This window comes from Antechinus flavipes, chromosome 6, assembly GCF_016432865.1.
Source record: "Antechinus flavipes isolate AdamAnt ecotype Samford, QLD, Australia chromosome 6, AdamAnt_v2, whole genome shotgun sequence".
In the NCBI taxonomy this organism is placed as follows: domain Eukaryota; kingdom Metazoa; phylum Chordata; class Mammalia; order Dasyuromorphia; family Dasyuridae; genus Antechinus; species Antechinus flavipes.
The window spans coordinates 241,264,331-241,288,996 of record NC_067403.1 but is presented as its reverse complement, the minus strand read 5'-3'; the positions used below and the strand labels follow the sequence as shown (position 1 = coordinate 241,288,996).

The window sequence follows — 24,666 nt, the reverse complement described above, 5'->3', positions numbered from 1 at the left end:
TCTCTGCTCCCTGGAATTTGTCTATATTTAGTCGTTACCACGGCCCACAGCCGATAAGGCCCCTGAAGATAAGGCTGGGGGCAGGTTGGGAGGTGGGGGAGTAGGACTTTATAAGCCCAGAGACACCGGTGACCTCCCTCCCTGTCTGCTCCCTGTCCTTTGGCCAGTGTCTTGGTGGGTGCCCAGCTCCCAGGAGACCCCTCAAGATGCCAGAGCTGGGGAAGAAAACAGGTAAAGATACCTGGGGGGTGGGGAAGGAGGGAGCCGGGATGTCGGGATGGGATCACAGGGGCTGGGCCGGGAGAGCCGGGCTGGGATCCTGGTAGGGATCGGAGGCTTGGGAGACCCCAGAGAAGGGATGTGGGTAATGGGCCCGGGACCTCTCCCCGCTTCTCAGTCCTCCCCATTCTTCCCTCCTGGCCGGCCTGAGCAGGGAGGAGGGAACTGGGAGGGTTTGAACACAAGGAGAGGCCGGAGATCTGGCCCCCTCCCATCCCCCCGGGTGGTGGACCCTGGCAGCTGGGGATGGGTTTGTGGTCTGGAAAACAGGGACTTAGGAGCAGGTGACTTTGGACAAGTCAAGCTCTGTCTCTGAGCCTCGGTTCCCTCATCTGCTACATGAGACGGTCCCTGGGTCTCCTCAGCCCCATGAGCCCCGGATCCCGGGCATCGGGCTCTGGCAGGGGGTCATGTTAGGCAAATCCCTCAGTCGCCTTGCCTCAGTATTCTCATCTGTATAATGAGAATTTGTTTTATATTTACATACATATATATAAAATGCTAGATATATGTATATGTTATATTTGTTACAGGATATGAGCTTTTATATTTATATTATATATATCATGTTATATATGTATATAATGTTATATTTATTACAGTATATGATCTTATGTATATAAATGATATACATATATATGTATATGCTATAAAATGTTCTATTTATAACATTATATGGCGGACAGCCCCCAAGAGAGGAAGGGGCTCTACCCTGCCAATTCCGGCCTCTGCCATGTTATAACCTAGCCCGCCCCATCCCACCCATGCCATGGGTGGCTCTTGGAATAGAGCTGAGACCTGTGGATACCCACTGGGGGGGAGGATAGGGTATGACCCCAGAACCCTAAATTTGGTTCCTCTTTCCCCAATCTCCTACCTCCATGGTGGCTGGGAGAAGCCCTTGGAGTCTGGTTTTCCTGTCCCTTTCCCTCACTCTTAGACCCCTCACCCCTCCAAGGTCACCCAGCAATAGAGCTAGAGAGGAGGTAGGAGCTCTGAGCTGAAGGAGGGGAAGTGGAGGGTGGTCTAGGACCCCTCAGTCTGATGCTAGGGAGGGGGTGATTGAACCCAGGTGTTCCTGGGTTCCTGGGTTTTTTCTTCCTGGCACCTGTCTTGGTCACTTCCCCTCCCCAGCCCCCCAAGCCTTATCCCAGCAGCTCGTTATCAGTCTGAGGCCCAGAGAGATAAATTTAGACAAATTCCAGGCCTGGTTGGAATTCTCATCCCCCTCCCCCTTTCCTTGCCCCTTCCCCCAGCCCAGAGGCCAAGGAAATAAAAGACCGATACTGTATGGTGAAGGATGACAGAATCGCATAAAGGGCAGCAAGGTGGCTCTGTTAGGAGCCTGGAGTTAGGAATACCTGAGTTCCAATGGGGCTCAGACACTAGCTGCGGGATTCTGGGCACATCACTTGACTCTGTTTGCCTCAGTTTCCTCATCTGTAAAATAAGCTGGAAAGGGAAATGGCAAACCACTCCAGGATCTCTGCCAAGAAACCCCATTTGGGTTCATAAAGAGTGGGATACAGTTGAAACAATGGAGCAGCACAAATTAGGATAATAGGATGACCCTCATTTCCCAGATGAAGATTCTTGCACAAAGAAGAAGTGACAAAAGCCAATCTGGCTCTCTCCTCCGGCCCCCACCCCCAGTCCTCCAGCTGCCTTGGGGAAGGGCACTATGGCCATGTCTCAGGTGACCCCGGTGGGATTCATGAGGGGGAGAAAGAGAAGATTGGGGGGTGTCTAAAGGGAGGCATCAGTCTGAGGGATTGCCCCCAGAGACTTAGAGGAAGGAGATCCTCAGGACGAGTGGGGGTGGGCCAGGGAGAAGGCAGAAACCCTCCCATAGTGGGGTCCTATAGTCTCGGGGGGACTCACTCTAGTGTAGGAGTACAAGCACCCACAAGTCGGCCTCCCCCTTGCAGGCTAATCTACTACTTTCTCTCCTGGATTCTGAGGGAAGGAGGGAAGGGTCAGAAAATGGGGAAAATTTGATACCTGCCTGCAATCTGGCTAAATTTATCCCTCTCTGGGCCTCGTGCTGATAACGAGCCACTTATGCAAGGACAGACAAGGTCAGACCTGCCTTGGAGAGCTGGAATTGGGGCGAGGGAAATTAAGGGACTGCTCCAGGGTTGGGTTATCAGTGAGCAAAGAGGGGGCTTCCTAAAACTGAATGGCGAACCTCCCAACTGCTCCTCAGTTTCAGCATTTAGCAAGAAGCCCAAAACAACGGAGGTGGCAGTGGGCGGCTCTGCGTCATTCGAAGCCGAGACCGAGCGCGCGGGTCTTAAGCTGCGCTGGCAGAGGGACGGCAGTGACCTAGCGGCCAGTGACAAGTACGTGCTGACCTCTGAAGGCACCAGGCACACGCTGACCGTGTGCAAAGTGAGCCCCGAAGACCAGGGAGTGTATGCTGTCATTGCTGGCTCTTCCAAGGTCAAGTTTGAGCTGAAGGTCAAAGAAGCAGGTCTGTGGCCTTCCATTGCCTCCCTCTCATACCTCCGGGCTCTGTACATACTCTCCCGGGCAAGGGTGGGTCTCCCACCTCCACCTGGGCACCCGCTCCTCCGAGTCCCAGGGCTTAGCCTGGACCAGGACAAGATGGATCTGGGGGCTTCCTGGGGCTCGGAAACTGGTCCCTGGGAAAGAGGGGTAACTGCTCAATGTTTAAGATGCTAAGTTACAGAGAAAAGGTCAACATAAAAGGGGTGGGGAGAGTTTTTTCATCCTGAAGCATCCTATACCAAAGAAATCACAGGTTCAGACACTAACCCTATTCCTATTGTGGCACTGCTAGGTAACGGGGATGTAGAAAAGAGCCTCAGCCCTCAGAGAAGTGACATTTTCCTGGGGAGGAAGAATATGTATTCTAGACAGATAAAGAAATATAAAGGTAATGTGAGGACACGAACAAGCGGAGGGATCGGGGAACAAAAGACGGCTCAGCTGAGTTTCGGAGGAAGATTCTGGACAGAGAAAAAGATTTGTGCACATGTATGAGGAAAGAAAGGAGATATTGGAACATAGAGCAGATGTGATTATAGGGAGCGATATAAAATAAAGCTTGACAGGTAGGTGGAAGTGATATTGTGAAGAACTTAAAAGGCTAGCCTCAAGAATTTGTATTTTATCCTAGAGACGATAGGAAGCCCCTGAAGGTTATTGAGCAGGGGAATAGAATTCATAATAATAAATCAAATGCAAATATTATTGCAAATCACATGCAAATCATAAAGATCATATTATTATATCAATAAATGCCTTCAACAAAATATAGCACTCATTTATTTTTTTAAAAGCATGAGGGAAATAGCCCATTTTCTGATAAGATAAGTACTTTGTACCTAAAATCAAATGGCAACTTACTAGAAAGAGACAAACACTATATGCCTTATCACTGAGATGAGGGTTAAATTAAGGGAGCCTATTGTCATTCCTATTGCTTGGAGAGTTCTAGAAATTCCAACAATAGCAAAAAATTACAGGATCAAGCAAAGGTGAAAAGGAAGCAAAATTCTCTTGGTCTGCAAATGATATGATGGATTGTTTAGAGAATCTAAATTTAAAAAAATCATTGAAATCACTGGTAACTTAGTTAATTCTACATTAATAATTCTAAAGATAATTCTATAAAATCATCATCTTTTCTATCTATGACTAACAAAAACCCGTAGGAGGAGATATCTAGAAAAAGGTAGGGAAAATATGGTCAGACTTATATTTGTTACCGGTGAGTCATTTTTCTGTCATGTCCAATTCTCTGTGACCCCATTTGGTATTGTCTTGCCAAACACACTAGGGTAGTTTGCCATTTTCTTCTCTAGCTCGTTTTATAGAGGAGGAAACTGAGGCAAACCATCTTGCTCAAGGTCACTACATTTGAAGTCTTTGTGACTCCAGCCCCGGCACTTTCTTCACTGTGCCATCTAGCTTCTCCCTTAAACTGATATTTGGGATCATTTGGGGCACAGTACAGGATCATAGACTTAGAAATGGAAGCTATCTGAAGGATAGTTTCCTCACCTCCAATTGACAGGTGGAGAAATTAAATCTCAGAGACGAGGCATAATTTGTCCACGCTCGTGCACTTAGCAGTTTCAGGACTGGAGATCCCCACCAGAACTCCAAAGCCGATCACTTTGCTGCTATACTGTGGTATTTCTCAGATCTAGGTGGTTTAGTAGTAACAGAGTCAGATCTGGACTATGAATAATCAGTCTGAATCCCTTCTGAGATACTGACTAGCTGGGTGACAATGGACAAGTCATTTGATTTCTCTCCGCCTCTTTACCTGTGAAATGGCCACTTCTCTCCCAAGATTATTGTGAGGATCAGAAGGTCATGTACAATGCTTTACAAAGATTATTATTATCATCTACATCCTGGTATTATGTGTGTGTTTAGAGGGAGGAGTGACCAGGAGGACCAGTTAGAAAGACTAGTCTAATTGTCTAAATGAGAAGTAATGAAAGCCTGAATCAGAGTGGGAGCTATGGAAGTGGAAGGGGGCTATTTCTTTCTTTTTATATGTGCTTTTATTAAAGCATATTTTTTATTATTAAAACATATGTATTATTATTAAAAACCAAGATGTGGAATTAAATTCTTTTTCATTATGATAAAATTTGTACAGGAAAGGCGTGAGCTAGATCATTTTTTTTACATAACTAATCATGAACTGATGCAAAGTGAAGTAAGCAAAGCCAGGAAAACAATATACAAAATGATGACAACAATGAAACTAGAAACTGCAACAATTACAGAATGATTGAAACTAAAAATTCTAAAGAACTAGCTTGATCCGAGAAGAGCTCTCCCTCTATTCTTTTGCAGGTAATGGAGTCCAGGAAGGGGGCTATTTCAAAGGAAGAACTGGCAGGCTTTGGTTAGCAGGCTAGGGAGGATTCATAGTTGATTTGGAAGTTTAAAGCCTTTATATCTGGGGGGAGACATGCCTTTAATTAAAATAGGGGAGTCAAGAAGGGGCGACAGGAAGGCTTAAGTGAGTTTGACAGGCTTGCGAGATGTCCATGACTTCTGGGAACAAGGATAGTAGATGTTAAAATTAGATACCTTCCTCCTTAAGTTTCTTCTCATTCTGGCCCCACCTAGAAAAGCCTGATCTTGTTCCAGCCCCCAATGGAGCCCCTACCCCCCCTGAGGGACCCTTGCCCTCTGAACCTCCTGCCCCAGGTGATGCTCCCACTACAGGGTCCGAAGGATGCCTTCCAAACGGTGAAGGTAAGGGAGGACGTGGGTCTAAGGCTGGGGGGCAAAGAGACTTTTACAGCTGAAGGCTGAGAGCGATCAACTTGTTGAGTTCTTTTCTAGCCATCTCTGCAGCTGTTTCGGAGGATCCCATTGGGCTTTTTGTGACCCGGCCCCAGGATGGTGAGGTGACTGTGGGTGAGTGCTTATCGGGTGAGGGGGCTGAATAACAAAAAGAACAACCTTTACTCATTTACCTCCACTAACGTCTTCTTTTAATAAGACATCATGGAGAGAGTTCTAACCAGAAATTCTAGGATATGAGGCAGATTTGGGGGAAATGAGGCTGAGGGGTCAGGGGGAAGGGAGAGGAGGTAGGGCTGCCTCTGAGATGATTCTTGACCCTAAGTAGTTGAAGGCAGTCTGAGTTCTAGTCCAAGTCTTGGCAGACCCCACTGGGCTAGAAAGACTTTGGATACAGGCCTGGTGATGAATTCTGAGCCTGTCGTCCGAGGCCCAGCACGGCAAAGTCCAGAGGCTCCTCCCAAATTTTGCTTGCTCAGCATTGGCTTAGGAAGCCTGTGGTGGAGCACCCATAATTCATTCACACATTGTCATCAGTACCTTCTTATAATACTTTAGAGTTTGCAAACACCTTCCTTAAAATGGTCCCCTGAGGTGAGCAATACAGGTATCATTATTCCTGTTTTACAAATGGGGAAACTGAGGTACAAAGCAGTGACTTGTCCAGGGTCCTGAAGCCCTGAGGAATCGGGGCTGGGATTCAAATCCAGGTCTTCTGGCTCATGGCTCACCATTCCTGCCATGGGGCTGTTCCTCACCTCATACGATCCTTCCTCCCAGGGGACAGCATCACCTTCTCAGCCCAAGTAGCCGGGGCCAGCCTCCTGAAGCCCCCCGTGGTCAAGTGGTTCAAGGGGAAGTGGATGGACCTGAGTGGCAAAGTGGGGAAGAATCTGCAACTACACGATAGCTATGACCGGGCCAGCAAGGTTAGCGGCCGGGGGAGGGAAGGGGGGGCCTACGACTCTTTTCTATGACTAAGCCTCCTTTGGGAGGAAGCTGCAATGAGCATCCTGGTCTCCCTTCCCCTGGTCTGCCCCTGACTCCCGCCCCTCACCCCTCACCCTCCAGGTCTATCTCTTCGAGCTGCACATCTCCGAAGTCCAGGCGGCCTATGCCGGTGGCTATCGGTGCGAAGTTTCCACCAAGGAGAAGTTTGACAGCTGCAATTTTAACCTCACAGTCCACGGTGAGTACGGAGGCGGTGCCGGGAACGAAAAGAGCCCAAGACTTGGAGGCAAAACGGCCAGAGCTCAAATCCTTGCTCTGACATTCTGCTGTGTGACCCTGACCAAGTCAATTAATCTCTGAACTTTCCTTCTTTTTTTTGTATGAGGCAATTGGGATTAAGCGATTTGCCCAAGATCACACTTTCCTATTCTAAAACTATGGGAAAATGTGACCTTTCATAAGGCTATGTAGTTAAGAACTATATAGATGTGAATCTATTATTACCAGGTCAAGGGAGTGACAGCTGATACGCTGGTGTCCGACACAGAGTAGGTGCTTTAAAATGCTTGTTGACTTGCCCAAAGTCCCCACACAGTCTGTCCTGTGAGGCTGCGGGTCCTTGTCCTCCCCCCTTCCTTATCTCCCTAGAACATACTCATTCTCAGGATTCTCCCAGTCTTGACACTGACCTAGCACCGTGCTAGGCACAGAGAGGGGAGATAAAGGAAATGGGACATACAAGAGTCAGCCCTGAAGCCAGTTTAGATGCCATCTCTTCCATGAGACCGCCCCAGATTTCCCCAGTTGTGGTCTAGTCTCTGCTGTCCTGGGGAAGGAGCAGGAAATCAGGGACAGATTCAAGGAGTAATGGGACAGTATGGGGCACTGGTAAGAGCTCCAGTTTGGAGTCAGGGTGCTGTATTTTAATCCTGCCCTTATAGCTACTCCCAGGGTCATCTCTCCAAAGTCCTGGGCTCATAGAATTGAGGGTCTTCAGGAGCCTTAGGGATGACTGAGTCCACCTTCCTGTGTTACAGACGGCCACACTGAGGCCTGCGGAGGTTAAGCCACTAGCTGTGTCCTTGTCAAGTCCCAAATGAGGAGGTGATAGATGGCTTCTGAGGGTCCTTCCGATTCTGAGGTCCCTAAGGTCCTGCCAGCTCTAATCCCATGTAATTTCCCCAGAAATGGGGAGGAAGACTGGGAAGACCCGGGGTCAGAGTAGAAAAGGATTTCTTTCACCTTTCCTCGATGCAGTTAGGACAATGGAGGAGGAGGAGGGCTTTCAGCCCCCCTTTCTCTGGCTCCCCTGTGCACAGTTTTCTCTCTCCCTTCTTCCCTCCCGCTCTCCCAAAGAGGCCATCGGTCCAGCCGACCTTGACCTGCGCTCGGCATTCCGTCGCCCGTGAGTGAACATCGTTCCCTCCCCCCTGCCCCCCCCCGCCCCCCGCCCCCAGCTGCGCCCCAGGTGTCCCCGGCCAAGCCTGACCACGGCCCCCTGGGAACCTCTCAGCTGGCCCAGGCTGACCCTGGGAGGTGGGGGGGGGGGAGAATGAAACCAACAGTTCCCCTCATCAAGGGGTCCCGGGGGAGCTCCCTAAGGACCCTCTCCCAGGCTGGGGCGGTGATTTCAGGGGGGAGGGGAGGGGGGAAGACGCGGGCGGGGCCCCAGGGGAAAGGGCCAGCCTCTATTTCACTTGTACGATGAGCGGTGCTTCGTCCTAACGAACGCTGGTCCTTGCAGGAGCCTGCCCGGCGGCGCCCGGAGGACCAGGTATCTGCGCCCCAGCCCTTCGGCCGGCCCAGGGGAGGGGGGAGGCGACGCAGGGAGGGGGCCACGCGGAACCCCAGGGGACTCCGGCAGGGAGGCCGGCCTTGTGACCCCGCCTCCGTAACTCGCCGGGGCCCTCGCTACGTCTCCAGTCCCTGGGCCCCTCTCCAGCCTCACTCTTGCCGGGGGCGGGGCTTCTCTCCGCAGCGGAGACGGTCACGACGAAGGCGGGAGCCTGGATTTCTCCTCCTTGCTGAAGAAGAGGTGAGCCAGCACCAGAGGGGCGGGGCGAAGTTGGGAGCCGCGTCCAGCCCCGCTTCCTCCCTCCCTTCTCCTCCCCCTGTTCCCCCCCCCCCACCCCCCAGCTTGGGGAGCCTCCCTGCCTGGCCGGTCTCGGCGCATCCTTAGCATCCTCGCTCCAGGTGGGCGAGTGGGCGGGGCTAGGTCGCGGGTGGGCGGGGCTTTGTGGACCCGTAACCCGAGTCGCTGCGGAAAGTGAGCAGCATCCTTGGGTCCGTGGTGGCTAACCCGCTCCGGATGCTCCCAGACAGCTCCCCGGCCCTTCCCGTCAGGCTTTGAGCATCGTTCCAGCGTTCTCTACCCCGACCTTCTTTTTCTCAGTCTGCCTGGAGCGGAACTGGGGACTCCATGAGGACTTGGGGGTGGGGGTGGGAGAAGGGGTCTCCAAGCTCGAGCACCTGACTATTTCTCTTTCCTTCTCCTTTTCTGCTCTCCATCCTCCCCTTTGTGCTGCCGCCGGCGCTGTGGACGTCTCCGCCACGCAGAGAGTGAGGACATTACGTCGAGGGGGGAAGGTTTTGGGGGAAGAGGAGGGGAAAGGCTGTCCTTGAGGAGGACTCTCCCCGGGGGAATTAGTTTATTCCTTGTAACCATCCTCCTCCCTTAATGAGAGGCAGCATGTTCTAGGGCTCTGAGAGCCTTCGAAGTGCGGGAGCATGACCCTGGCCTGTGCCCTCAACAACTCTCTGAGATTCTAAGGGGCAGCTCTGCATTGGCAGAGGGAATTCCCTGCCCCGATTAAATCTCAGGTCCAGCTCATCCGCGTCCCTTAAAAAATAAATGGATGTCCTAGCTGTGTGGCCCTGGGCAAGTCACTTAGCACCAATTGCCTCAGGAAAAAAAAAAGCAAAAAAAAAACATTAAATGGCTTTCACTGTTGTATTGGGGGGTATCAAGGAGGTAAGAGGGCCAGTGGGGGCAGAGGGGACATAAGTGATATTAACACATCCCACTTCTCTCTCCTATCTTGGCCCACCCATACCTGGAGTACAGTAGCTTCCTTCGAACATCCAGGTGAGCAGCCTCAGCCTTATTGGTCTATTGACTCATTCAGAGGCATCCCTTGGGTCTCACTGTGGTCCAAATCCCAAACCAAGCCCAACATGAACGCTCCCCTTCCCGCGTGAAAGCAAAGCTCTTTTCCCAAAGCCCCGAAGCTGAAGAGGGACCCAGATGGCATTTCCAAATCTGGACATCAAAAGCCAGCCCCGAAACAACTTCACTTCCCTCAAACCGGAGCCCACCAGTGGCTCCTCCTCCCTGTCCCAATCCTAACTGGGGAGGAAGCCTCAGATCCGCAGCCTCCATTCAGTCTCCCCCACCTCGGCTTCCTTGACCTCCCAGAGCCCCTCCCAACCTCTGTCTTCCAGAGGAGTTTCTTCTACAACTACCGTGTGGTGGAGGAGACTGGAGGGAAGGGCTTCAGGCCCCTGGGAGAAAGGGAGAAGGCTTCTCTTTTGGGGTCGGGGTGGGGGCTCTTGTATCCCAGAGCACAGTGAGGAGAGGGCTGGGCACCGAGGGGAGGCGTTCCTCTATGGGACTTGTCTGTTGGCACCAGGGACCCGAAGCTGGAGGCCCCAGCAGAAGAGGACGTGTGGGAGATCCTCCGAACAGCCCCTCCCTCAGAGTATGAGCGAATTGCCTTCCAGCATGGGGTCACAGACCTCCGGGGCATGCTAAAACGCCTCAAGGGCATGAAGAAGGAAGAGAAGAAGAGTGAAGGTAGGACTGCCCACTGCCCACTCCTGCCTCCCAGCAGCCTCCCTGTCCCAGCCTCCCAAAGAGCTCATCCTCTTCCTAGCTCAGCTCTCCCGACAGAGAAAGGTTCTAAGTCTTCCTTCTCGCTGCTGGCCCGCCCCACTCGGCCGTGCAGGTCAATGTGCCTGTCCCATGCCCTGCTCTGGATGGCCGGGACTGAACAGTCTCTCCACGGGAAGCCCAGAAGCCATAGTCGGCCACTTGAACATCCCTTGGCCCGGGCCAGACTCAGGATTCAGAGCTGATCACTCCTCTGCCTTGTACCAACTGGCCAAGTCGCTTCTCTCTGGCCCTCAGTTTCCTCTGCTGTAAATAAGGGGGTTGACCTCTTAAGGTCCCTCACAACCAAATCTATCTCCTATGATCTCAGTTCAGTTCACTCCAATGGCACTTTCTCTGTGCAAAGGAAGGCACGGGATGGGGTTGGGGGCCTGTAAGGACAGCTCTTCACCTCAAGGCACTTAGACTCCTGGGGCATACCCTATGTCCCCAGAGAAACAGAAAATGCCAAACAGATTGAGACAGGGGAGGGTGGAGGGGTGCCCAAGCAGAGGCTCCTGAGAGGAACCGGAATGCAGGAGGCATCCCAAGATCATCTGTTCCAAAATCCTCATTTTATACAGGAGGAAACTGAGTCCTAGCAAGCTTAAAGCCCATTTCTGGTTTTAAGGTTTTTACAAGGTTTTCCAAAACAATCTTTGTGAGATGTGGGTTTATTCCCCCATTTGTAGTTGGGAAAACCGAGGTTCCAGGTTTCCACCCTATTAGTGAGTGTCAGAGCCAGCATCCAAAGCTGGTGCTCTTTTCCCCCACGCTCCCCTACTGCTCTGGGGTGGGGGGGCATCTGTCTCGTTCCCCACCCACTTTGGACACACTGATTCAGAGTAGGGGGTGGGCTCCCTGGGAGAAGCTGAGCTGTCTCTGTGTCCCCCAAAAGCGTTTCTGAAGAAGCTGGACCCCGCCTACCAGGTTAACAAAGGGCAGAAGATCCGGCTGGTGGTTGAATTGGCTAACCCTGACGCTGAGGTCAAATGGCTGAAGAATGGGCAGGAAATTCAGATGACCGGCAGGTACGTCCACTGGCAGGGATGGGGGTGGGCACTGGTGGGCACCCCAAGGGGGGCTGGGGGAGATGGGGCACCTAGGGGTGCTGGGGGAGCACAGAGTGGCCAGAGGGTGAGGGTGACCCTTGCTTCTGTCTCTTTCTCTGCCCATCTGTCTCGCCTATTCGGTTCTGAAACCGGTGGTCTCCCCATCCGGTCTTTAGCAAGTAAGTTCTTCGCTTGGGCCAGGCTATGAGGAGTTGGGGTGGGCTGTGGCTCTTGAGAAGGGCCTGATTGAACAAAGACATGTGGAAGGGCGGACCAGCCCGTTAACCCCACCTGATAAAGAAGGCTTGTGACCCCGTGGCCTGGAAGGTCCCTCCCGGCCCTAGGAGGATAATCCCAAATCCACACTTCCCCAGGGTCTCTCCCCTTCCCTGTTCTTGCTCCTCCCCCTGCGAGCTGGTCCCGTCAGGGTCCACCTGCCCCCTCCCATCAGGTACATCTTTGAGTCTTCTGGAAACAAGCGCATGCTGACCATCAGCCAGTGCTCCCTGGCGGACGACGCTGCCTACCAGTGCGTGGTGAATGGGGACAAGTGCAGCACGGAGCTCTTTGTCAAAGGTGGGTGGGGGCCAGGGCCCTCTCTGACCCAGCCCCCCCATAGGGTTCTCTTTGCCTGCGGTCACTGGCCCTCTGACCCCCTCCAGGGAGCCCCCCAATGGCCCCCCACTCTGGGGTGGCTCCGAGGATTCGGAAGCTCTCCCGCGTCTGCCTGTCTCTGCTCTAGGGAGACCCAAGCTGACAGTCCCGGTCTGCTTTGGGGGGCCGGCCACTTTTACATCTTTTCCCCACTTGGCCCCCAACCTTCTGTCCCCAGGCTAAGCGTCCTCCGCTCCCGCTGATCCTCCATGGCCCAGTTCTGGGCTCCCTTACCATTTCCTCTCTTCCTTCCTGTGAAATAAATCGGACCAGAGGGGCCTGAGGTCCGGGTCGGCCTCCTCTGCAGGCTCCCTCGTCCTTTAATGTCCTTCCCCTAACGGCCCAGGGTCGGGTCCGACCTGCCTGGAAGGGAGGTGCCTGGGGGGGCTGGGGAGGCGCTGGGTCTGAGCAAGGATCCGCTGCGTCCCGGCAGAGCCGCCCGTGCTGATCACGAGGGCCCTGGAGGACCAGATGGTCACGGCCGGACAGAGGGTAGAATTTGAGTGCGAAGTGTCCGAGGAAGGAGCCCCAGTCAAATGGTGAGCCTGGGCTTGGGGCAGCGACCGCAGGAAGGAGCGCATGGCTGGGACCTGGGGGGTGGGAGGAGGCGTGGCGGCCGTCTGTGCCTCCCGACAAGGGAAGGGGGAGTAGCGGCCGTCTGTGCCCGCGGCCTCCGGACTAGGCAGCCCTGAAAGCCCTGGGAGGTCGGGGCTGTCGTCCTGCGCCCAAAGTTATCCGGTCTCCCGTTCAGTAGCCTCAGGCCGGACCATGCGCCCCGCGGCCCACCCAGTGCCTCCGGCCCCTCTCCCACCTTCCCAATAATCACCGGCTTCCCCGGGCAGGTTGAAAGACGGAGTGGAGCTGACCCGAGAGGAGACCTTCAAATACCGCTTCAAGAAGGACGGCCGGAAGCACCACCTGATCATCAACGAGGCGACGCTGGAGGACAGCGGCCACTACGCCGTGCGCACCAGCGGGGGCCAGGCCGTGGCGGAGCTCATCGTGCAGGGTGAGGCCGGGCCGGAGGGAGAGCGGGGGGAGGAGGGAGCCCCTCCCAGCCCCAGCGGAGGCCTGGGGCCCTGAGGGCGGGAGCCCCGACACGGTGTGGGGCACACAGGGGCTCACCCCGGCACTCTGTCTCCCCCCAGAGAAGACGCTGGAGGTGTACCAGAGCATCGCCGACCTGACAGTGGGGGCTCGGGACCAGGCCGTGTTCAAGTGCGAGGTGTCCGACGAGAACGTGAAGGGCGTCTGGCTGAAGAACGGGCGCGAGCTGGTCCCCGACAGCCGCATAAAGGTGTCCCACATTGGCCGGTGAGTGGATAGCCCGGGGACGGCCTGAGAATCTGGGCCCCTGCCTACCCTGCTCTTAGGACAACGAGGGAGAAGAGCGATCAGAGGTCTATCTTTTTTCTCGATATATTTTATTTTTCCAGACACATGTAAAAATAGTTTTCAACATTAATTTTTTTCCTGAGGAAATTGGGGTTAAGTGACTTGCCCAGGGTCACACAGCCAGGACGTGCTAAGTGTCTAGGGTCACATTAGAACTCCGGTCCTCCTGACTTCAGGGCTGGTGCTCCCTCCACTGCTCCCCTAACTGCCCCTCAACACTCATTTTTGTAAAACTTCCAAATTTTTCTCCCTCCCTCCCTTATCTCCCTCCTCCCCAAGACAGCGAGCAATCTGATGTCCCTTTAAACATATTTCCATATTTGTCAAGTTGTGCAAGAAAAATCAGACTAAATGCTATTTTTCTTGTGCAGCAAGATAACTCTAAATATGTGTCCATATAGTGGGTTTAACATATACGTTAACATATTTAACATGTATGGGACGACCTGCGGTCTGCGGGAAGGGGTGGGGGGAGGAGGGAAAAGTTGAACGGAAGGTTTTGCAATGTTTTGTCAATAAAAAGCTGTAAGAAAAAAAGAAAAATCAGATCAAAAGGGGAAAAAACAAACAAAAAAAGGTGGAAAGACGATGCTTCCACGCAGCCCCAGCCTCCCAAGTTCTCCAGGAGGTCTACAATGTGTGGGGGGATCCGCTGAGGGGTTTGTGGGCTCCGGCCCCCCTGAGCGCAGCCTCTGCCCTCAGGGTCCACAAGCTGACCATCGATGACGTCACCCCGGCCGATGAGGCTGACTACAGCTTTGTGCCCGAAGGCTTCGCCTGTAACCTCTCGGCCAAGCTGCACTTCATGGGTGAGCCTGGCACTGCCGGTCCGGGCGCCGGGGGCATCCACTGGCAGGGCGTGACCTCTGGGGAGGGGGAGGGGCGACCCCCAGCCCGACGGCTGCGCCGGAGGGAACCTCTCAACTCTCCCCCTCCTTTCTTCCCTTTCAGAGGTCAAAATCGACTTTGTTCCCCGGCAAGGTGAGTCAGCCGCCCCCTTGGCCCGCCCCTTCCCTTAGTGCCATCTCGTGGACCAGCCGCGGGGCCAGCTGAGACGGCGCTGGGGAGCGGAGGCCCCTGATATTCTGTGCCTTCCCCGGGCCCGGCGTTAGGAGCAGGGGGGGGTAGTTGGAGGCATGGTGGGGTTCCTCCGCCATGAGCCCCGGAGCCCCCGCGCCTGCCGTGGGCGGGGCCCCATCAGTCCCCGTGTAACCACCAGAGGCAGCCCCTCCCCAAGGGGCCGGAGCGCAGCCCGGGCAGCTTTCCCCGGCCCCCCCCCCCTGCCCCCGCCCTCCGCTCGGGGCGATCCGACCCCTTCTTCCCATTCCAATGCCCGCGCCCTCTTGGGACCTGCCCCACCCCGCGAGCGCCCGGGTCTCCTCCTCAGAGCCTCCCAAGATCCACCTGGACTGCCCCGGACGCACGCCCGACACCATCGTGGTGGTGGCTGGGAACAAGCTGCGCCTGGACGTGCCCATTTCTGGGGACCCCGCGCCCACCGTCATCTGGCAGAAGGCCGCCCAGGTACCTCCCCCACCCCCAAGCTCTCACGCCCGCTCGGGGCGCGGGCACGGACACACACCCCGGGCCCTTCTCGCCAAGGGAAACGGAGGGGACAGGGGCGCATCCAAGAGCTCCCGGGAAGGGCTGGCTGGGGTCCAGCTCCCCCTCTGCCCCCCTCAATCCGGGCTCTGCCTTTCAGGGAAGCAAAGGCCCGGGGGAGACCCCAGAGGCTCCCAGCCAAGCGGGGGACAGCCAGGAGTGGGTGTTTGAGAAGAAGGTGAGAGAGCCCAGCCGGCCCCGCCCCCTTCCCCTTCCTCCCTCCAGCTTGGGGTATTTAGGCCCCAGCCACCGGAAGGAAGCTCCCTGACCTCCCCTTTCCTGGGCAAGCCCTGGGGGGGGGGGGGTGCTCAGGATGATATTCTGCCCACGTGCATGTGTGGCCCCAGGCTCAGCAATAACCTTCCCCGGCAACAATGCCTGAGGGTCTGTACAGCCCTCTCACCTATTGGGAGGAGTGAATGAATGAGTGAATGAGTGAATGAATGAATGAAGAACTGAATGACTGGATGAATGAGGGAGCAAGCATTCCTACGTGAACAGGTGAGTGGATGAGGGCCAACGGCCCCCCCAAGATTAGAAGCTGAATGTCCTTGCTGCATCCCAGAATTCCAGTGTCCTGAGACCGAAGTTTAGTTTCCCCGGCCTGTAGCTCAAGCATTATCGGGACCTTCTTACAGTGAAGAAGCTGAGACCAGGAGAGGTCCCAGAGCTAAGGAGTCTCAGTGCTGACAAGCCCTTTGCTCTCCCTCCCGAGCCATGCTGCTTGTTCTTGGCCCTTCCCCCCATTGTGCCCAGCACGGGGCCTTGCATTCCCAGGGACCCCCTGGTAGTGCTGTGATTATCAGGCTCAGCTGTGGAGGTTCCTGGGGCGGGCTGGTGTTTCCTGGTCTATCTGGGAAGTAGAGAACTAGGAAACGGGAGCCCCCGGCGTCCCTCAGGGCCCTGACTTTGCTGGGGAGACCCCGGGTTCTCCCATAGCCGTGACCCCCTTCCTCTGTTTGGCTCCCACTCCCTGTCCCAGCTACTCTGTGAGACCGAAGGTCGGGTGCGTGTGGAGACCCACAAGGACCGTAGCATCTTCACGGTGGAGGGCGCCGAGAAGGAGGATGAGGGCGTCTACACCGTGACGGTGAAGAATCCCGTGGGTGAAGACCAGGTTAACATCACTGTCAAGGTCATCGGTAAGGAGGGCACCACGGGCGAGAGGGCGGGGCTCCCTCGGAGGACAGAGACGCAGCCCTGGGAGCCGGGGCGAGGGTCCTGAGATGAAAAGACAATCCAACATCTGCTTTTCCGCTCAGACGTCCCCGACCCCCCTGCGGCCCCGAAGATTAGCAATGTCGGGGAGGACTCCTGCACCGTGCACTGGGAGCCCCCCGCCTACGACGGGGGACAGCCCATCCTAGGTAAGGCAAGGACGCTCACTGAGTGAGTGGCCACTTGCTGGCCTGGGGCCCCTCAGAGGACTGGGATGCTCTCCCAACCTTGCCTTGGGATTTGGAAAGAGTGCCAGGCTCGGAGGTCGGGGGATCCCGTCAGACCTTAACCCAGCTGCTCGCCACTTACGTGAGCTCGGGCAAAGTCCTCCCTCTCCAGCTTCAGATCTGTCTGTAAAGTTTGGACTAACTGAGCTCCAGGATCCCCTGTGATCCCCTTGGTTGTCCTGAGTCCTGAGAACAGACGTGGATCTTCTTACAAAATGTATTTGTTTAATATTTTTACCCAGTTACATTTAAAACATTTTGGGGTTTTTTTTTTTAAACTTTTGAGTTCCAGATTCTCTTATTCCACTCCCAGCCTCCTTTAAGAAAGGATATGTGAAGTTACGTAAAACTTTTCCATAAAAGTCATGTGTGAAAGAAAACAGAGATTCCCCCCCAAAAAACTGAAGAAAAATAAAGGCAATAATGCGAGAGAGAGAGAGACAGAGAGAAGGAGAGAAAGAGGGATGGAAGGAAGAACAGGGACAGAGAGAGAAGGAGAGAGAGGGAGAAAGAGGGAGGGAGGGAAGAAAAGAGAGAGACAGAGGGACAAAGAAAGAGGGAGAGAGGAAGGGAGGGAAAGAGAAAGGGAGGAAGAGCGAGGGAGAGGAAGAAGAGAGAATGCGTCCATCTCTATTCCCGATCAGTTCTTTTTTTATGGGTATGGATAGAATTTTTCGTCCTAAGTATTTAAGTACTTCAGAGTACTCTTGGATCAAGGTACTGCTGAGAACAGCGAAGTCATTCACAGCTGACGGTCCCAGAGCAATGCTGTTACGTTGCACACGGTCCATTTCGCTTTGCTTGAGCTCCCGGAGGACTCCCCAGCATTTTCTGAGAGCATCCTGCTCATCATTTCCCACAGAACAATAATGCTCCATCATAACCACGTGCTGCAATTTGTCGGCATTCCCCAATGGAGGGAAAGTCCTCCGTTTCCCATGTTTTGCCCCAAGAGAAGAGCGACTGCAGTTATTTTGGTAGATAGAGGTTCTTTTCCTCTTTGGGGATTCATGTAGAAGAGGACGTTTCAGATGGCAGGGGAGAGGTATCGTGGGTTCTCTTAGCTCTATGGTATCGATTCTCTCTCACACTTCTCCATTTGGTCATTCAATAAATATTGAGCACCACTGTATGCCCGGGTGCTAGGCGCTGGCAATATAAAGACAAAAAGGCAGCCCTTTCTGCTCACAGACAGAACAGGCGCCTAAGTGAGAGCGATTTTGGAACGGGGAGCCGCGCGTCGAAGCGATGCTGCCGGGGGGCCCTGGATAAGCCGAGGCGGCCGAGCCGAGCTTCCCCGAGTGTGGGTGGGAGAGCCCCCTCTGTCCTCCTGAGCTCCCCTCCGTTTCCCTCTCCCCTTCCTCCCACCACAGGCTACATCCTGGAGCGGAAGAAGAAGAAGAGTTACCGGTGGATGCGGCTGAACTTCGACCTGCTCCGGGAGCTGAGCCACGAGGCCCGGCGCATGATCGAGGGGGTGGTGTACGAGATGCGCGTCTACGCGGTCAACGCCATTGGCATGTCGCGGCCCAGCCCCGCCTCCCGGCCCTTCATGCCCGTAGGTGAGCCGCCCCCCGCCCCGGCCGCTGCCAGCTGGGACTCCTGGCCCCGGGTCTCCGACCTCTGAGCCACTCGGGGCGAGAGGGACCCGGCGAGCAGCCCTTCTCCTCCACCGCCTTGTGGGGCCGAGTCGGGGGGGCTTTGAGAAGCTCCACAGACAGTGACCGTTTTGTTCAGGACCAGGGCTGGCAGGCGGGGCTGGGGTTCTCCTCTGGCCCCCTGGGCCACTGCCCAGCCCTCTGCCTGCCTGGATGTTGGGGGCAGGTGGAGACCCACCCCCAGATTTAGCATCAGGAAGCCCCCGAGGGGAAGGGGGTGCCCAGGAGGGCAGGGAGTGAGCCCCCCGTCCCTGGAGCCCTGCAGGCAGAAGTTGGACGGACATACTTGTTAGGAAGGGCCCCGGGCTCAGCCGGCGAGACAGAGGGAAGGTGAGACAGCAAGGGCGCAGCTGGGAAGGGATGGGAAGGGATGGGAACACTCAGGAAAAGCCGGCCTTGCCCAGGGCCTGGCACACAGCAGGCTCCCAGGGTCCTGCCCCCGAGATCCTGAGCCAGTCCGGCTTCTCCCCCCAGGCCCTCCCAGCGAGCCCACCCACCTGGGCGTGGAGGACGTCTCCGACAGCACCGTCTCCCTCAAATGGCGGCCCCCGGAGCGAGTCGGGGCAGGCGGGCTAGACGGCTACAGCGTGGAATACTGCAGAGAGGGATGTAAGTCGGCACCTCCCCCTCCCATCCGGCACCCACCTGTGGCTCATGTTCGGGTGCCAGCATCGTCCCCCGGGCACCAGCCTAGGAGTGCCGCGCCCCTGACGGGCAGCCACGCCCCCGGTGGGCACCAGCCTAGGAGTGCCGCGCCCCTGACGGGCAGCCATGCCCCCGGCTCAGCCTCCTCCCCTCCCATCGTGCCCACGATCCCGCTCTCCCCGACAGCCTCCGAGTGGGTAGCCGCCTCGCAGAGTCTGACGGAGCGCACCTCGCTGCTGGTGAAGGAGCTCCCCACGGGGGCCAGGCTGCTCTTCCGGGTGCGGGCGCACAACCTGGCCGGGCCCAGCGCCCCTGCCACCACCAAGGAGCCCATCACCGTGCAGGAGATTTTGGGTGAGTGCCGAGGGCAGGACCAGCGGCTCTGCCCGTCCCCGGAGCGACAGCGGCTTCGGCCCATCCGCCCCCTGAAATCCAGGTCCCCACAGAACAGCAAGAGGCCCAGGCGACCCTGGGGTCCCCCCGGACCCTCGGATCCCCATCAGCTGGAGGAGGGGGAGAGGCAGAGCGGGGGTCCCTTTGTTTACCTCTCAGTAAGCTTGGCGGGGCCTCCCTCTAGTATAAAGCTCAGCCCGGCCTCTGCTGTCCCCCTAACGCAGAGGCCGGGGTTGCACAGCCCCATGCTGAGCCAGGTCCTGCCTGAACTATTCCAGGACTGCTGGAGCCTTAGAAGGGGATGGGGGAGGGGCACGGCCTTTAGGGCCTGGGAAGGCTGTGGTTCCTCGAACCTCCCATCGGGCCTCCCATCAGGCCTCCCATCGGGCCTCCCATCGGGCCTCCCATCGGGCCTCCCATTGGGCCTCCCATCGGGCCTCCGGAGCAGGCCTCCCATCGGGGCCTCCCATCGGGCCTCCCATCGGGGCCTCCCATCGGGCCTCCCATCGGGGCCTCCCATCGGGCCTCCCATTGGGCCTCCCATCGGGCCTCCGGAGCAGGCCTCCCATCAGGCCTCCCATCGGGCCTCCCATCGGGCCTCCAGAGCAGGCCTCCCATCGGGCCTCCCATCGGGGCCTCCCATCAGGCCTCCCGTCGGGCCTCCCATCAGGCCTCCCATCCGGGCCTCCCATCGGGGCCTCCCATCGGGCCTCCCATCGGGGCCTCCCATCAGGCCTCCCGTCGGGCCTCCCATCCGGGCCTCCCATCGGGGCCTCCCATCCGGGCCTCCCATCGGGGCCTCCCATCGGGCCTCCGGAGCAGGCCTCCCATCGGGGCCTCCCATCGGGCCTCCCATCGGGGCCTCCCATCGGGCCTCCCATCGGGCCTCCCATCGGGGCCTCCGGAGCAGGTCTGGGGCAGGGCTGGGCAAGTTCCACTTCCATCTGTGGGAGCTGGGCTCGGGTCCGGCGCCATGGAAGGCATCTCGGGTCTCTGCTTGAAGACCCTGGCTGGGAGCTGGGGGCACAGCAGGGTGGGTGAGCTCTCCAACTGCCCGTCCCCCCCCGGACGCCCTCTGACCCCGGGGGGCTTTGCCCCCCCACGGCCCACTGCTCCTTCTGTCCCGCTCCCTCCCCCACACAGCGGCCTTCAGGCTCCCACAATGTCCCCGAGCCCTCTGACGGCGGCTCTCTGTCCACAGAGCGGCCCAGGCTCCGGCTGCCTCGGCACCTGCGCCAGACCGTGCAGAGAAAAGTGGGCGAGCCCGTGAACATCCTCATCCCCTTCCAGGTGGGCGCCCACTCGGGGACAGCCCCCGCCCCCCCCCCCGGGGCCTCGGGCTGTGGCTGTTGGCGGGGGAGGGGGTGGGTAGGAGCCCCTCCCGTTCCCGGACCCCCCCCACCCCCCACCCCGGGCCAGCTGACACTCGGTGCCCCCCAGGGGAAGCCTCGGCCCCAGGTGACCTGGAGCAAGGAGGGGCAGCCGCTGACGGGGAGCGACGTGAGCATCCGCAACAGCCCCACGGACACCATCCTGTTCGTGCGCGCCGCCCGCAGGGACCACTCGGGCACCTACCAGGTGGCCGTGCGCATCGAGAACATGGAGGACCGGGCCCTGCTGCTCCTGCAGATCGTCGGTAGGTGCCCGGAGCCCTCGGGGCCTCCCCAGGCCTCCCTCTGTCCCGGCCGCAGGCCTGAGCTGCGGCCGGGAGCCTGTGGTCCTCGACTCCCCGGGGCCGCCCGAGGAAATCGGGACAGGGCCCGGCCGGCAGGGCCAGAGGCCCCGGACCCTGATGGCCAGGGAGGAGAGGCTGCTGTCGGGCCCTCGGGGAGGGCGGGGAGGCCGGGGAGGCCGGAGAGGGTGGGGAGGCTGGGGAGGCCGGAGAGGCTGAGGAGGCCGGCTCGACACTGACCCAGACCCTGCTCTCCACAGACAAACCCAGCCCCCCCCAGGAGGTGCGAGTCACTGAAGCCTGGGGCTTCAACGTGGCCCTGGAGTGGAAACCTCCCCTGGACGACGGCAACACCGAGCTCTGGGGCTACACGGTGCAGAAGGCTGACAAGAAGACCATGGTGAGGCCGGGGCTGGGGCGCTGTCTCAGTACTGGGTGGGACGGCCCCCCTCCGGAGGCCAGACCCCGGCCGCCCCGGTTCTGAGAAGTGGGTCCCCGGGCCCGGAGGGTGCTCTCACTGCCGGCCCCCTGGGTCCCCGGAGCCAGTGCTCTGTCCCCCGCCTCTGCCTTCACTTAGGCTGTGCCCGGCCCCCCCCCCTCCCCCACACGGCTCCCCCTCCTCACCCGCCGACGCTGGGAGTTGCCGTTAGCTCAGCCTTCTCCGGGAGGCCCCTCCTGTGTCCATCTGTCTGTCTGCACACGGCCTCCCTGCCCCCAAGCCCCCCGAGGACGTAGGTTCGTTGAGGGGGGGCCCATGTTCACCATTCCACAGTACCCAGCGCAGAGGGAACCTCCCCAAACCCTTCCCTGGCGCTCCCCCCTCCTGCTGCTGTCGGGCCCCCTTCACACGCAGGGGTCAGGGGCCGAGGGGCACTGCGCCATTTCCCGGCAATCCTTCCCCACCTGATAAACCGCGGTCTCTGCGCCTGGCACACAGCAGGCGCTTAACTGGCTCCGCTCCCCAGGAGTGGTTCACGGTCCTGGAGCATTACCGGCGCACCCACTGCGTGGTCTCCGAGCTCATCATGGGCAACCACTACTACTTCAGGGTCTTCAGCCACAACATGGTGGGCGCCAGCGAGAAAGCGGCCACCACCCAAGAGCCCGTCCTCATCCCCAAGATAGGTAGGGCCCGCGCTGGGGGGGGAGGAGGGGCTGGCTCGGGGCGGCGCCCCCTCAGCCCCTCCGTTCTGCAGGGCTCACGTACCAGCCCCCCACGTACAAAGACCTGGACTTCTCCGAGGCTCCGAGCTTCACGCAGCCCCTGGTGAACCGCTCGGTGATCGCGGGCTACGACGCGGTCCTCTGCTGCGCCGTCCGGGGCAGCCCTAAGGTACGCCCCCGGCCCCGAGCGGGGCCGGGAGGTTCGGGGCGCCCCAGGCCTCCGGAAGGGGGGAAGGGGGACCGTGGGCCCCAAAGCCTGCCCCGAGCGGGGTCTGCTCGGCCCAGCACGGTCTCACGGGTGTCCCCACGGGCCCCTGCCGGGCTCAGCACTCGGGGCCTTTCAGTGGGGGAGGGGGGAGGTGCCCGCGGGCCCGGAGTTTCTGGCCCATTCCACCCCCTCACCCCCCGCCCCTGCCTTGGTTCCCAGCCCAAGATCTCCTGGTTCAAGAACGGGCTGAATCTGGGCGAGGACGCTCGTTTCCGGATGTTCAGCAAGCAGGGGGTGCTGACCCTGGAGATCCGGAAGCCCTGCCCCTTCGACGGGGGCGCTTACGTCTGCCGGGCCGTCAACGCGCAGGGGGAGGCCCAGTGCGAGTGCCGCCTGGAGGTGCGAGGTGAGAGCCCGGCCGGGAGGGACCCGGGGCCGAGGCAGAAACCGGCCCCAAGCTGCGGTTTCTGCAGACTGAGGCCGGGAATGCGCCCACGAAGGGCCGGGATCCCCGGGCTGGGGGTCAGGGAGCCCCGGGGGGATCCTGCGCGGCCCTGGGGCTGACAGCGCCCCTCCCCCAGGCTGGTTCTGGGACCAGTGAGCCCTGGTTATTCCTCCTGGGGGCTGGTCTCTGCCTAGACCCCACGTCCGAGCATTTCCCCACTGCCCACGCGGTCCTCAGCCCCCTCCGAGCCGTCCTCCATTCCCGTTCTGAAGAGGTCACGGCCACAGACGGGGCGCTGGGCCTGGAGTCCCAGGGCCTGGCTTCGGAGCCTCCCTGGGCCTCCGTTTCCCCGCCTGAAAAGCCCCTCAGTTTGGCCGGAGAGTTCCTAAGGCCTCGGGGGCTCCGTGATCCCAGGAGCACTGACTGGGAAAAGCAGCCCGAGGGCGGGGACCAGGGGCAGAGGGGCCGGGACCAGGGGCAGAGGGGCGGGACCAGGGGCAGAGGGGCGGGACCAGGGGCAAAGGGGCGGGGACCAGGGGCAGAGGGGCGGGGACCAGGGGCAGAGGGGCCGGGACCAGGGGCAGAGGGGCGGGACCAGGGGCAGAGGGGCGGGACCAGGGGCAGAGGGGCGGGACCAGGGGCAGAGGGGCCGGACCAGGGGGAGAGGGGCGGGACCAGGGGCAGAGGGGCCGGGACCAGGGGCAGAGGGGCGGGGACCAGGGGCAGAGGGGCGGGGACCAGGGGCAGAGGGGCGGGACCAGGGGCAGAGGGGCCGGACCAGGGGCAGAGGGGCGGGACCAGGGGCAGAGGGGCGGGACCAGGGGCAGAGGGGCCGGGACCAGGGGCAGGGGGGCGGCTCCCCCGGGTCCTGCTCGGGCACGCCGAGGTGGAGGCGCGGGAGGGGGCGTTCCTGGGCAGGCTGCCCGAGCTGAGCTAGTTGGGAGCTCCTGTCTCTCTCTCCCCCAGTGCCTCAGTGACCAGGCCGGAGGGCGCAGAAAGGCCAGGTGAGGCGCAAGGTGCCGGGAAGTGGGGGGGGGGGGGGCAGCAGGACCTGTCAGCGGCTCCTGGCGGGCTCTGCTAAAGCAGCTTTTTGGAGGGGCAGAAACCTGGGGGGAGGCGGGGGCCGAGCCCAGGCGGCTCACAGCTGTGCCCTCCGTCACAGGTGCCACCGAGCCCCCGGCCCTGACCTTGGAGGAAACCAGTCTTTCTGCTGTGGTGTGTGTGTGTGTGCCCGCGAGCGTGCGCGCTGGGGGTGGGAGGGAGGGAAAGAACAGGGCAGAAACCCAGCCCCCTGCCTGGTGGCGATGGGGGGGCGGGGCAAGTCCTCTGCCTGAGCCCGAGGAGAGTGCGGGTTCTGGCTGGCGCCCGCTGGCCCCGGCCAACTCCCCCTTTCTCCACCATCCTGCCCCGGCCTGGCTTTGGAGAGGGAGAGGGAGAGAAGGCGGCTTGCTGGAAGCTTCCCCGTAGCTACTGGACTAATAAAGGATTTGTGCAGCCCACCCCCTGCTTTCCTTACTGCCCAGCCTGGCCAAGGGGGGCCGTGGGGGAGTTCAGGTGCCAAGGTGATCATGGAGGCTCCAGTGTGGAAACAGGCCCAGGCCGACAGGGGGCTCCAGAGAGACCTTAGGGCCTGGCAGAGGGAGGGCCAGCGCGGGATCTGAACCGCAGCAGAAGCTAATCTGCCACCCTCGTCTTGCCCCCGCTCACATCCGGGGGCACTGTGGTGGGTAACCGGGGTTCCCCTTTCCCTCCCACCCTGTGTGGTCAGGAAGACCCCCCCCCCCAAAGCCCCACATGATTGTTTCTCTGGTCACTCGCCACTGCTATCTCCCAGGTAAGGCAGGGGCAGAGGACCAGGCACAAAGAGCCCGAGGGGTGCAGGCAGCATTAGTCTGACCCGGGCATCGCACCTCATTTAAGGAGGCCAGAGGACGCTA

General features: G+C 58.8%; 1 protein-coding gene across 1 annotated transcript; it reads left to right on the top strand.

Moving 5' to 3' along the window:
- The first annotated feature begins 129 nt into the window (after nucleotides 1–129).
- Nucleotides 130–24,228, top strand: MYBPC3 (myosin binding protein C3). Its single transcript, XM_051965895.1, has 32 exons — nucleotides 130–231; nucleotides 2,486–2,752; nucleotides 5,398–5,526; nucleotides 5,617–5,691; nucleotides 6,358–6,506; nucleotides 6,649–6,766; nucleotides 7,885–7,933; nucleotides 8,273–8,302; nucleotides 8,507–8,563; nucleotides 10,158–10,321; nucleotides 11,295–11,427; nucleotides 11,900–12,024; nucleotides 12,536–12,641; nucleotides 12,945–13,111; nucleotides 13,251–13,416; nucleotides 14,200–14,306; nucleotides 14,449–14,478; nucleotides 14,885–15,021; nucleotides 15,200–15,277; nucleotides 16,082–16,241; nucleotides 16,362–16,466; nucleotides 17,918–18,106; nucleotides 18,677–18,811; nucleotides 19,034–19,201; nucleotides 20,442–20,530; nucleotides 20,681–20,876; nucleotides 21,173–21,312; nucleotides 21,878–22,037; nucleotides 22,109–22,245; nucleotides 22,504–22,683; nucleotides 23,696–23,733; nucleotides 23,892–24,228. The coding sequence occupies exons 1-32, from the start codon at nucleotides 207–209 to the stop codon at nucleotides 24,061–24,063; spliced, it is 3,981 nt and encodes a 1,326-aa protein (XP_051821855.1). The 5' UTR covers nucleotides 130–206; the 3' UTR covers nucleotides 24,064–24,228.
- Nucleotides 24,229–24,666: the final 438 nt, after the last annotated feature.

What these genes read in the sequence shown, in the direction of transcription:
- MYBPC3 (XM_051965895.1), top strand. Translation starts at nt 207, where the DNA reads ATGCCAGAGCTGGGGAAGAAAACAG. An exon ending in GGCGGAGCTCATCGTGCAGG is followed by an intron (nt 13,112 to 13,250) that starts GTGAGGCCGGGC and finishes GTCTCCCCCCAG; the next exon opens with AGAAGACGCTGGAGGTGTAC. An exon ending in GCTGCTCCTGCAGATCGTCG is followed by an intron (nt 20,877 to 21,172) that starts GTAGGTGCCCGG and finishes TGCTCTCCACAG; the next exon opens with ACAAACCCAGCCCCCCCCAG.